Source organism: Somniosus microcephalus, chromosome 10, assembly GCF_052327205.1.
Source record: "Somniosus microcephalus isolate GS21.2 chromosome 10, FLI_Smic_1.0, whole genome shotgun sequence".
Lineage (NCBI taxonomy): Eukaryota > Metazoa > Chordata > Chondrichthyes > Squaliformes > Somniosidae > Somniosus > Somniosus microcephalus.
Window position 1 is genome coordinate 2,083,702 of NC_140996.1, and position 13,555 is coordinate 2,097,256.

The following is a 13,555-nucleotide window of genomic DNA, read 5'->3' on the forward strand; positions in this document are numbered from 1 at the left end:
AGTGTTTCATAGTCAATTTAGTATATTTGAAGTGTAGTCACTGTTGTAATGTAGGAAACATGGAAGACTATTTTGTGCAGAGCAAGATCCCACAAACAGCAATTTGTTTTAGTGATGTTGGTTGATGGATAAATATTGGCCAAGACATTAGGATAACTCCTTTGCTCTTCTTCGAATAGTGACATGGGGTCTTTTACATCAACCTGGGAGAGCAGATAGGACCTCGGTTTAACGGCTCATCCAAAAGACGGCCCCTCCGACAATGCAGCGCTCCCTCAGTACTGCCCCTCCGACAATGCGGCGCTCCCTCAGTACTGCCCCTCCGACAGTGCAGCACTCCCTCAGTACTGCCCCTCCGACAGTGCAGCGCTCCCTCAGTACTGCCCCTCCGACAATGCAGCGCTCCCTCAATACTGCCCCTCCGACAGTGCAGCGCTCCCTCAGTACTGCACTGGGAGTGTCAACCTGGAATATGGGCTCAAGTCTCTGGAGTGGGACTTGAACCCATGACCTCCTGACTCAGAGGCGAGAGTGATACCCACTGAGCCACGGATGACTAAGAGAGCTACAAAGACCAACAAAGAGATACAAAGAAAGTAATATGAGCTGCAAAAAGGGAATAAGAAAATAAATTTGCAACAGATATCAAAGCTATTGGACTTAATATTAAAGGGATACACAGGGAAAAGATTGGATGGGCCGAATGACCGCCTTCTGTGCTGTAATTTCTATGAGTCTATGATCTGCTGCCAGGTCTTGGTGATGGCATTGAGCCTGGACACCATCTACTGCCCGATATGATGCACTGTTGTCATTGGAGGTGCCTTAACTGGGAAACAGTGGCGGAGCCACCAAAGGACTCAAATCGTTTGTATATAATTCCTTTAACAACATGTTAGCTACAGCCTGAGTCTGTATCTTTACTTATGCTGTTTAACTGTACAGAGCGTGGTTACTTTAACAGCGCGGCTAAAACGTGATGACGTCACGCCGTTCATCACGTGATTCCCCACTGGCGGGAAAACGTGATGACGTCAGCCACGGGACTGCAGGGGCAGTCCTCGTGGAGCCTCCAAAGAGAGCAGACCTACATTCGATGTTATCCTGCAGTTTCTTGTTAAAACCTGTTTGTTTCATTAAAGTTTGTTTTGTTTGATCGCCTGAGTAAAACTCAGTCTTTTAGTTAGGAACCCACGTTCCTACAAAACTTTCTTTGCACTCACCTCAAGTAGCAGTGCGTCCATTTCACCTGCCATGAGGGAAGGTAGAGTGTCGCGCTCCCTACAGCCTGTGTTGTGTCTCCCCATTAGATGTTCTATCCTGTTGTTCACCTGTCGCTACTCAATAATGTATTGTTGTTCAATAGAAATTGCTTATGATCCACAGATGTGGTAAAAATGGTGTTGCCTTAGCCACATGCACTGATTTAAGTAGAAAATGCCTTACACGCACTCACACAATATAGATAAATGTACTTCATGTGCATATTTACTTAAACATCTCACCATTCAATAACTAAGGAAGTAAAGCAGCCACAACCATCAAAAAACACACAAACTCTGCTTTTCATTTTACAAACAAACACACAAAAAGGTTAAAGTTCACATGCATGCACCGTGCGGATATGCGAATAGAGATCAAATGACCAAGGACAGTGTCTGTTACACACTGTTTCTTTACTAATCAGAAATACAATTAGCCACATCTGGATTCCCAATTAGCCACATGTGGCTAGTGGCTAACATACTGGACAACACTGCAATAGTGTCCTCTACATCACCAGACAATGCAGAAAGTCGACATAAATCTGGAGAATATGGCCTGAGCCACAGTCCAAGAGGAGCAATGCAGGGAGCATGAATGTGGTCCTCTGTCTACAGTAGATTGAGGGAAAGGAAAGTCGACATTTTCCAATCACATCTTACCCTACACGGACCTTTCCGAGAAGGACTGGCACAGAGCCACCACAAACCACACATTTGGTTCCGCAAGGATCGGTGCTTGGGCCCCAGCTATTCACAATCTAGATCAATGATTTGGATGAGGGGACTAAATGTAACATTTCCAAATTTGCTGATGACACAAAGCTAGGTGGCAGTGTCAGTTGCGAAGAGGATGTGAAGAGGCTTCAAGGGGATCTCGACAGGCTCAGTGAGTGGGCGAGAACATGGCAGATGGATTATAAATGTGGATAAATGTGAAGCTATCCACTTTGGTAGAAAAAACAGAAAGGCAGAGTATTTCCTAAATGGTGAAAGATTGGGGAATGCAGATGCTTGAAGGGGCCTGGGTGTCCTTGTACATGAGTCACTGAAAGTGAATGTGCAGGTGCAGAAAGCCATTAGGAAGGCAAATGGTATGCTGGCCTTCATTACAAGAGGATTTGAGTACAGGAGTAAAGAAGTCTTACTCCAATTATATAGGGCCTTGCTGAGACCACACCTGGAGTATGGTGTACAATTTTGGTCTCCTTACCCAAGGAAGGATATACTTGCCATAGAGGGAGTGCAACGAAGGTTCACGAGATTGATTCCTGGGATGGCGGGACTGTTGTATGAGAAGAGATTGAGTAAACTAGGCCTATATTCTCTTGAATTCAGAAGAATGAGAGGGGATCTCATTGAAGCAGACAAAATTATTACAGGGCTTGATAGGGTGGATGCTGGGAGAATGTTTCCCTTGGCTGGGGAGTCTAGAACCAGGGGCCACAGCCTCAGGATAAAGGGTAGGCCATTCAAGACTGAGATGAGAAGAAATTTCTTCACACAGAGGGTGGTGAATCTTTGGAATTCTCTACCCCAGAGGGCAGTGGAGGCTCAGTCATTGGGTATATTCAAAACAGAAGTCGATAGATTTCTGACTAATAAGGGCATCAATGAATATGGCGATAAGGCCGGTGAATGGAATTTAGGCAGAAGATCGGCCATGATCTCACTGAATGGCGGAGCAGGCTCGAAGGGCCGAATGGCCTACTCCTGCTCCTATTTCTTATGTTATGTTCTGCTCTGGCCGCCAGTCTTTCGTAGGAACATAGGAACAGGAGTAGGCTAGTCAGCCCCTCAAGCCTGTTCAGCCATTCAATGGGATCATGGCTGATCTGTATCTTAACTCCATCCACCTGCCTTGACTCCATATCCCTTTATACCTTTGTCTAACAATAATCTATTGCTCAGATTTAAAATTATTAACTGAGCTAGCATCTACTGCTTTTTGTGGGCGAGAATTCCACACTTCTACCCTAACCCAAAGCCATAACCAGCTTTCCCATCCTGTTCAACCCAACCCAGAGCTACAGCCAAACAGGGCAAGAACTTCCTGCCACTCACAGCAAACATCAGGAGAAGGACATGTGCCGAGCAGAGACAGACGATGTACAGTGTCTCGAGTTAGGAAAAAGCCAAGTGTTATGCATCCCTTTCTGCAGGCCCATCTCCCCCAAGGCCACAACTTGACCTCAGAATGGGTACAGTCCCACCCGGTCCCCACCAGGCTCCAGGTACCACTACAACCTGGTGGCCAATCAGAAACCTCCAACTGCTGCCCCCTGCGACATGAGCCTCCCGTGACAGATGTGAACTTGCTGACTGGAAACTGCACCCAAGCACAATAACTGACAAGTTGTACAGGATCCACAGTATGTTGTACGAGCCCTCAGTCAAATCAAGGAAGCACAATACCGAACTTCCTGTTGCTGTCACAGCCTTGCCCCACAACAGAAATGGAGCAAGCATGTTCTTCAATCTCATTCTTATTGCTGCAAGGAGCTGCCAAACTGTTAGGCAGAAAGATTGGAGGCAAAGTCATGTTCAAGTTGCTGTCCTGTGATAACCAGCTCCAAGCAGCTGCAGCAAAGACATGAACAAACAAAAGAAAACTGAAAATGCTGGCATTTTGTTCTTTGTAGCTTGTTATCTGTAACACTGCAGTCTTCAAAAGGTTTGCACAATGAAATCAATGTCAAAATGAGCAGTCAGCCAGCAAGAACAAACAGACAAACAGACTAATGCTGTCCAATTTAAAGCTGCTTATCTTAAGAGTATTAACTTCGCATTGATGGAAATGTCGAGAAAATTTTCACCATGAGTGAGATTTTGAGCAAAAAGACTGAGATTGCAAGCCAGTTCAAAGCAGAGTTGGTTTACTTAGTTAATAGTAAGACAGAAATAGTCAGTGGTTAACCAGACCAATAAGAAATGACAAGTCTTACACACTAACTAACAGCAAGATCGTGTAGGCCCCTTGTCTGATCCTGCACTAGCAATTTGTAAATTATTACATCAGCACCAGATTGGCAGCACAGTCCCTATCAGCAGTCAGCATGTAAAATGGTGCTTTTAATCTCCTGCTGCACATCAGTCTTGTTCCACATTATCACACACAAGTAAAGTGCACCTCTTGCTGGTACTCACAAGGAGAATGATTTATCTCATCTCTTTGTGCATTCAGAAATTATAAAAATTATAGAATAATATTGGTGTCAGTTTGGCTCAGTGGGTAGCACTCTCACCTGACTCAGAAGGATGTGAGTTCAAGCACCACACCAGCACTTGATCTAGACTGACACTCCCAGTGCAGTACTGAGCTGTCGGAGGGGCAGTACTGAGGAACGCCGCACTGTCGGAGGGGCAGTACTGAGGAACGCCGCACTGTCGGAGGGGCAGTACTGAGGGAGCGCCGCACTGTCGGAGGGGCAGTACTGAGGGAGCGCCGCACTGTCGGAGGGGCAGTACTGAGGGAGCGCCGCACTGTCGGAGGGGCAGTACTGAGGGAGCGCCGCACTGTCGGAGGGGCAGTACTGAGGGAGCGCCGCACTGTCGGAGGGGCAGTACTGAGGGAGCGCCGCACTGTCGGAGGAGCAGTACTGAGGGAGCGCCGCACTGTCGGAGGGGCAGTACTGAGGGAGCGCCGCACTGTCGGAGGGGCAGTACTGAGGGAGCGCCGCACTGTCGGAGGGGCAGTACTGAGGGAGCGCCGCACTGTCGGAGGGGCAGTACTGAGGGAGCGCCGCACTGTCGGAGGGGCAGTACTGAGGGAGCGCCGCACTGTCGGAGGGGCAGTACTGAGGGAGCGCCACACTGTCGGAGGGGCAGTACTGAGGGAGCGCCGCACTGTCGGAGGGGCAGTACTGAGGGAGCGCCGCACTGTCGGAGGGGCAGTACTGAGGGAGCGCCGCACTGTCGGAGGGGCAGTACTGAGGGAGCGCCGCACTGTCGGAGGGGCAGTACTGAGGGAGTGCCGCACTGTCGGAGGGGCAGTAGTGAGGGAGCCCTGCACTGTCGGAGGGGCAGTACTGAGGGAGCCCTGCACTGTCGGAGGGTCAGTACTGAGAGAGCACAGCACTGTCGGAGGGTCAGTACGGAGGGAGCACCGCACTGTCGGAGGGGGCAGTACTGAGGGAGCGCCGCACTGTCGGAGGGGCAGTACTGAGGGAGGGCCGCACTGTCGGAGGGGCAGTACTGAGGGAGCGCTGCACTGTCGGAGAGGCAGTACTGAGGGAGCGCTGCACTGTCGGAGAAGCAGTACTGAGGGAGCGCTGCACTGTCGGAGGGGCAGTACTGAGGGAGCGCCGCACTGTCGGAGGGGAAGTAGTGAGGGAGTGCTACACTGTTGGAGGGGCAGTAGAGGGAGTGCTGCACTGTTGGAGGGGCAGTACTGAGGGAGCGCTGCACTGTCGGAGGTGCCATCTTTCAAATGAGGCGTTAAACCAAAGCCTCGTCTACCCTCTCAGGTGGATGTAAAATATCCTGCAGGACTATTTAAAGATCAGCAGTGGATTTCTCCTGGTTATCTTGGTCAACATTTATCCCTCTACCAACATCTCACTGCTGTTTTAGAAACATAGAAACATAGAAACTAGGAGCAGGAGTAGGCCATTCGGCCCTTCGAGCCTGCTCCGCCATTCAACGAGATCATGGCTGATCATCCAAACCCTAGCACCCGGTCCCTACACCGACAGCCATCCCACCCAAGCCCTATCCCCGTAACCCCGTAACCCCACGTATTTAATCCCCCCCTAACACTAAGGTCCAATTTTTATCATGGCCAATCAACCTAACCCGCACATCTTTGGACTGTGGGAGGAAACCGGAGCACCCGGAGAAAACCCACGCAAACACGGGGAGAATGTGCAAACTCCACACAGACAGTCACCCGAGGCCGGATTTGAACCCGGGTCCTTGGTGCTGTGAGGCAACAGTGCTAACCACTATGCCACCGTGCTGGGATCTTGCTGTGCGCAAAGTGAATGCTACATTACAAAAAAAGATTGTGTGCGCTTCAATTAATTGGCTGCTCATCGCTTTGGGACATCTTGAGGATGTGAAAGATGCTGTCTAAAAGCAAGTTCATCCTTTCTGAAAAAGGACCATTTCTCCCTGATATTATTATTATATAAAATACAATCGGCAACCAAAGAGCTAGTCTGTGTTTCCCTTACACAAAACACAGTGCAGGGTTTTAGCACAGAATCGGATTACTTTGCCAGCTGCAATACAACTTTTCAGCCGTCACTTATTTCAAAAAGATAAAAATTGTGGTATCTGCTGGTGACGGACTAAAGGATGTGCTGCAGGGAGTACTGGAATTGTGCACCAATGGCATTCATTGCACATTTTGGAAAGAGGTTACTGTAGATTTTCTTTATTCAAAGTTACTTTATTACTGAGTTTCAGCCACTAACCCCACCAATAACTTCCTACAAACATTGCCTCCTTCTCAGCTCTCACTTCAGATCGCTGCACGCACGCAGATAAAAAAGGGGAAGTTCACAGTCGGAATCCCTACAGGTTCTCACACTGCTGACCGACAGGATCCGCACATTCTGTGGGAAAGCAGATCAGAATGGAAAATGGACAGGCAAAACCTCCTTTCAGAGAAGCTGATTATTGTTTAATGTACGATTTCTGTCACATTTACTGGGGCAGAACAGGAGGCTCCGAGAGTGCGGCAACTCACTGGTGTGGGAAAGACTGACTATGAAATAAGATTATTCACTCAATATTGACTTAACATGAGGTGAGATTCTTCACTGCTTTTCATCCAAGGCTCAATTTACAGAAAAAACAGAATCCTACCAATTCACAAGCTTTAAAGGACCACCAATAATTACAAGATTGCTCAGGAATATTTTCTTTCCAAAGCCCTTATCAAAAACTACACAAGACTCGACGAAGCTGTGCCTTGAGCAAAGTGTAAACAACAAGCCGTTGGCACCGAGCCAGTTGCCCCACTTCACACCTTTCACAGGCGCCGGCGGGGACTTCGCCAAATCACCTCAGCCTCTCAACAAGTTTCAACACGGGAAGAAGTTCAACAATCCTGGAAATGCACAACAGGTCGGCGACTTTAGCAAAAAACCTGCCCACAGTCACACTCCCCGGTTCGGGAGTCGGTCCGACCCACTCCCTGGAGCCCCGACACCGGGAATGACCACAAACTGGAGCCGAGGCGGATTCCAGCAGCAATGGCTCTGGAGATCGAGACTGGGCTGACAAACGCAGCACCGGTTCCCGGTGCCGGTCCGACCTCCCCCCGCGGGTTGGCGTTTCACGGGCCGGGACTCAGTCGCTGTCCCTCCGGCGAAGGTCACTCACCCAGCGGCGGATCGCGGTCCGGAGCCCGCTCCAGTCCATCGCCGCTCCGGCTCCGGGTGCGCAGCGCTCGGCTTTAATCCGCTGCCACACGGCGCATGTCTCGGTTCCGCCCGGCTCTGCCCCGCCACCCGGCTGTGTCGCCCGCCCGGCTCTGTCCCGGTTCTGCCCGGCCGCCCGCCCGGCTCTGTCCCGGCTCCGCCTGGCCGGAGTCCCGGAATCCCGGAGTGGGGCAGAACAGGCGGGCAGTAGCGGCGCAACAGATAGACGCTGAATGATTCGCGGCGAAAGTCTTTGGGAATCTTGAAACAAAATCTAATGGGAGGGCGGGTCTTCAGCCTCTGATATTAATATTTAATATTAGCAGCGCTGCCCTTTCGCTGTTTGCAGCCAATCAAAGGACTTGCTGTCTCAGAAGGGCAAGTCTATGATGTCACACGTTTTGGGCCAGCATTTACTGTCGAGTTGCACCTGTTTACAACACAGGAACAGGCCATTCGGCCCTACTGATCCGTGCCGGTGTTTCTGCTCCACACCAACCTCCTCTCATCCTTCTTCCTTCACCCTATCACCATATCCTTCTATTCCTTTCTCCTCATGTGCTTATCTCACTTTCCCTGTCGCAGGCATTGGAATAATTTTTCCTGTCTTTTCTCCCAGTTCTGTGGAAGGGTTTCGACCCAAAACGTTGACTATTTCTCTCCACGGATGTTGCCTGGCCTGCTGAGTTTTTCCAGCATTTTCTGTTGTTATTTCAGAATAATATTGGTGTCATAATAGCAAAATACTGCGGATGCTGGTTTGGCTCAGTGGATAGCACTGTTTAATTTCCGCGCGGCTTTGCACTGGAACTTGCTGTCTTTTGTTTGAGTCAAACATATTTATTAAATAATTTTAATATGTTAGTACCTGTTACAACTCATCAATTACATAATAAAGCCTTGAGAACAGCTTTAGGGTTAACAGTATAAATGCAGGGGTAAATTTTACAGATAAATCAGTAATATCCAAAGATGTGCGGGTTAGGTTGATTGGCCATGATAAATTGACCCTTAGTGTTAGGGGGATTAAATACGTGGGGTTACAGGGATAGGGTGGGATATGTGTTGGTGTAGGGGTTACGGGGATCGGGTGGGATATGTGTCGGTGCAGGCTCGATGGGCTGAAATGGCCTCTATCTGCACTGTGGGGTTTCTGTGATTTCTGTGAATATTAACAGTACAGGTACCCTTAGTAAAAAAAACAATTTTGGAACTTGCTGTCAGTGGCAGACAGAAACAGTGCAGCGCCCTCTACAGGGCAAGCAACCGAGTCTCTCCTTAACCAATCAGATTGAAGAATCATTAACGAGCAGCGCAGTCTGATCCTGGAAGTGTTGGAACAGTGAATTCAATATCAAATCAGGCACAGAAAGCGAAGTAAAGAAAGATGGGATTTAGAGAGATTAAAGAGGCAGAAATATTTAAAAATAAAAATATTCCAACAATAATTAAAATCTGTAACATTCACTGTTCTATATCAGATATTCTCTCATGTTTAAGCATTACCATTCAATCTTATAAGTGGACTTTGTGTCCGCTATGACCCAGAGTGCGCCTTTACACCTTTACTTCCCAATGTCTAGTAAACGATAGCATGACCTTGGGATCGCAACATATGCCTCTGCTGCATGTACTGGATACTATGATCTCACATGTACCACCACTTGTTCTCTCCTGTCTTTACGGAAGTTGTACTAAAAAGCACACTCGTGAGATGAGGTATTATAAACCAACAAACTGATTTAAAATGAAATATATATTCAGTGTGAGTTTCAATTCCCTACTCTTCATTCCATAAAAAGAAATCAAATATGCAACTCTACCACTGCTCTTATCAAAACTAGTTTTCAAGCTAACTGCTCCTGTCTTTAGGGTAGAAAGAGTGTGGATTCACATCACTGTGCTATTTTAGAGCCTTTATGTGTCTCTGACTGATTCACACTGACCCTCTCTCTCTACAGCAACACTAATTGCTGTAAACCTAAACATTCTCTCTCTGGGATGTTTACAGTGTGGCTTTTAAAAATTTCAGCCAATCAAAAAGTATGACACCAGGGCATGTTACCACATCATAATGCAGAATTTGTGATTGCAAAGCACCATGGATAGGGATTATTATACCATTTTTGATATATGAACAGTGAATCTCCAGTAGTATTGATCATGGAAAGTTGTTGGACTCTGGGGCAGAGCTTTGTCTTCATTCCCTGGGCTGTAATCTGATGAGTGGATTGGCTGTCTGTAATAGAACATGCATGATTTTGAAGGAATGAGCGGTCGCACAACTTAGAGGGAATGTTGCTCTCTACCTCTTTCTGTTTAAGTTGCGCCTTTAAACCTACCTCTTTGACCAAGCTTTTAGTCACCTCTCCTAATATCTCCTTATGGGCTCAGTGTCAAATTTTGTCTGATAATCGCTCCTGTGAAGCGCCTTTGGATGTTTTACTATGTACAGGAACAAGGATGTCTTGCTGCAGTTGTACAGGGCCTTGGTGAGGCCACACCTTGAGTATTGTGTGCAGTTTTGGTCACCTTATCTGAGGAAGGATGTTCTTGCCATGAAGGGAGTGCAGCGAAGATTCACCAGACTGATACCTGAGATGGCAGGAATGACGTATGAGGAGAGATTGGGTCAATTTGGCTTGTATTCGCTAGAGTTTAGAAGAATGAGAGGGGATCTCATTGAAACTTATAAAATTCTAACAGGACTCGACAGACTAGAATTTCTTCACCCGGAGAGTGGTGAACCTGTGGAATTCTCTACCACACAAGGCAGTTGAGGCCAATTTATTAAATATATTCAAGAAGGAGTTAGATATATTTCTTAAGGCTAAAGGGATCAAGGGATATGGAGAGAAAGCAGGGACCGGGTATTGAATTTGGATGATCAGCAATGATCTCATTAAATGGTGGAACAGGCTCGAGGGGCCGAATGGCCTACTCCTGCTCCTATCTTCTATGACTAGTAAGGGCATCAAGGGATATCGCGATAAGGCCGGTGAATGGAATTGAGGCAGAAGATCAGCCATGATCTCATTGAATGGCGGAGCAGTCCCGAAGGGCCGAATGGCCTACTCCTGCTCCTATTTCTTATGTTCTTATGTTAAAGGTGCTGTGTGAATGCAAGTTGTTGTGGGTAGGAACCTGGTTCTGTTGGGATTCTTGCCCGTTTGCTGCAGCCTTTTAAATTCTGTGGACTGGGGATGGCAGGGGGAGGGGATTCATGGACAGATTTTCTGCCCTGCTCCCCCACTAAATCACGGAAGCGTGTTGGACGGCGGGAATTCTCAGACTTCCTGGGTATCCCATTGAGTACTACATCAGTAACTCACCAGCAAGGAGTTGCTGTGAGTCCCACAGGAATCTTTGAAGCAGTCACAAACTTTCATTAAAGAAAGGGAATCGGTCTCGGAGTGGATCCACCACTTCACTCTTGAGACAATGCGCTAGGAGTAAAGATTGCTTTTCTGACTATTTTTCTTCTGCAAAAAATGGCCTGTGGGTGGGGCTTTGTGCTGTGGGCGGGGCTTTGTGCTGTGGGCGGGGCTTTGGGCTGTGGGCGGGGCTTTGGGCTGTGGGTGGGGGTTTGGGCTGTGGGCAGAGCTTGGGTGGTGGGCTTGGTTTGGCCTGTGGGCGGGGCTTTGGCCTGTGGGCTCTGGGCAGAGCTTGGGTGGTGGGTGGGGTTTGGGCTGTGGGTGGGGCTTTGACCTGTGGGCGGGGCTTTGGGCTCTGGGCAGAGCTTGGGTGGTGGGTGGGATTTGGGCTGTGGGCAGGGTAACATAAGAACATAAGAAATAGGAGCAGGAGTAGTTAATTTGGCCCCTCGAGCCTGCTCTGCCATTCAACAAGATCACGGCTGATCTGATCTTGGCCTCAACTCCGCTTTTCCACCCACTCCCCATAAACCTTGACTCCCCTGTAGCTCAAATGTCTACCTCTGCCTTGAATATACTCAATGACTCTGCCTCCACAGCTCTCTGGGATAGAGAATCCCAAAGATTTACGACCCTGTGGGAGAAAAAATTCCTCCCATCTCCATTTTAAATGGGCGACCCCTTATTCTGAAACTATGTCCCCTAGTTCTAGATTCCCCCATGAGGGGAAACATCCTCCCTGCATCTACCCTGTCAAGCCCCTTCAGAATCTTATATGTTTCAATAAGATCACCTCTCATTCTTCTAAACTCCAATGAGTACAGGCCCAACCTGCTCAACCTTTCTTCATAAGACAACTCCTTCATCTCAGGAATCAACCTCGTGAACCTTCTCTGAACGGCCTCCAATGCAAGTATATCCCTCCTTAAATAAGGACACCAAAATTATTGCATCTTGACCGAACAGTAATGAATAGAGGAGACGGAATGTACCTTTTACTATTTACTGAGTAAATGGGTGGACATTACAGCACATTGCATGGCAGAACCCGAAACTGAAAGTGAAAGACAAAGTAAAACCGAGACCCCCAGCACCCCCTTCAGGTAACACCCGGGAACTGGGACAAACTTAATTGAAGCAAAACTCAAAACACAACACTCCTTTCCCCCAGATAAAACCCCTTAGTCCTCCAGGCGTCTGGGACGGAATCTAACCCGACTTGAGCGCCGCTGGACAGGCATAGTCGGGGTGCCACTGCTAGCCGCAGGAAAACCTTCCTCCGTGGCTGATGACTCTGTGACACCTTCTGTCGATGTGGCTTCCGTCGTTGTTGCAGGAAGCAGGCCGTCACTGCCTGGCAGAGGTGGCGGAGACAATGGCCTAGCCTGTGACGTCTCTGTTACTCTCACCGGAGTACGACCCCGTAGCTGGTCTACGTGGCATCTGTGTAGCTGGCCATCAGGTGTACGGACGCTGTACGACAGGGGACCCGTGGCCTGCTCCACCACGGCAGGCATCCATTTGTCTCCTCCTGCATAGCAACGGGCAAACACAGTCTCTGACGACTCGAACTGCCTGGCGGTGCCCTGGTGCTCCTTAGCCAGCTCTTCTTGCTTTGTGTGCATCTCATCCCTGTAGTCCGGGTGTAGCCGGTCCAGTGCAGTCGCCAGCCGGCGACCCATCAGCATCTCGGCAGGACTCTTCCCCGTTGCTGAGTTTGGTGTGGTATGTTGTGATAATAGGAACCTGGCCAATCTGGTTTGCCAGTCCCCCACCGATATCCTCACCAGTGCCTCTTTTGTGGTTTGCATCATCCTCTCTGCCTGCCCATGAGAGGAGGGGTGATAGGGCGCTGTGGTCACGTGGCGGATCCAATTTCTGCCTGCAAAAGCCTTGAACTCCGCTGACGTGAAGGCTGCTCCATTGTCCGAAACCAGCACGTCGGGGACCCCATGTGTGGCAAACAGCAAACGCAACGCGTTGATCACTGCACTGGATGTCATGGAGCTCATGATAGCCACCTCCAGCCATTTTGAATGAGAATCCACCACTATCAAAAAGACCTTCCCCTGAAATGGCCCTGCAAAGTCAATGTGGAGTCTTGACCATTTACGAGTGGTCCACTCCCAGGGGTGAAGGGGAGCCTTGGATGGGCTTGGCGAGTCAGCTGACATGTCTCACAGCTCTTTACCACCTCCTCCACGTCTCGGTCCAACCCCGGCCACCAGACGTAGCTTCTCGCCAACGCCTTCATGTGCACAATCCCAGGGTGTGAGTCATGCTGCATTTTCAGCACCTCTTCTCTTGTGGTGGCAGGAACCACCACACGGCTTCCCCAGAGCACGCAGTTCTTGTGTGCAGACATTTCATGGCGCCTCTGAACGAAGGGCTTGAAATGCTCCTCCTGGACCTCGGAGGGCCAGCCATGCAGCAGCCAGCGTAGCACCCGTGATAAGACTGGATCTTTCTGTGTGAGGCTGCCAATCCGCTGGGCATGGAGTGGGGCCTCTGGAACCTCCTCCAGTAGCAGCACCTCCAGGGGTGGTGGCGT

The 13,555-nt window shown here is 49.1% G+C and overlaps 1 protein-coding gene across 1 annotated transcript in view; it reads right to left on the reverse strand.

The window, feature by feature from the left end:
* The window catches only part of atp11a (ATPase phospholipid transporting 11A), a 302,919-nt gene extending 295,032 nt beyond the window's left edge, over positions 1–7,887 (reverse strand). Inside the window, exon 1 of the mRNA XM_085999881.1 lies at positions 7,593–7,887. Coding sequence (XP_085856007.1) covers positions 7,593–7,631 — 39 coding nt within the window. The 5' untranslated portion in view covers positions 7,632–7,887. The remainder of the gene's footprint in view (positions 1–7,592) is intronic.
* Between the last annotated feature and the right edge of the window lie 5,668 nt (positions 7,888–13,555).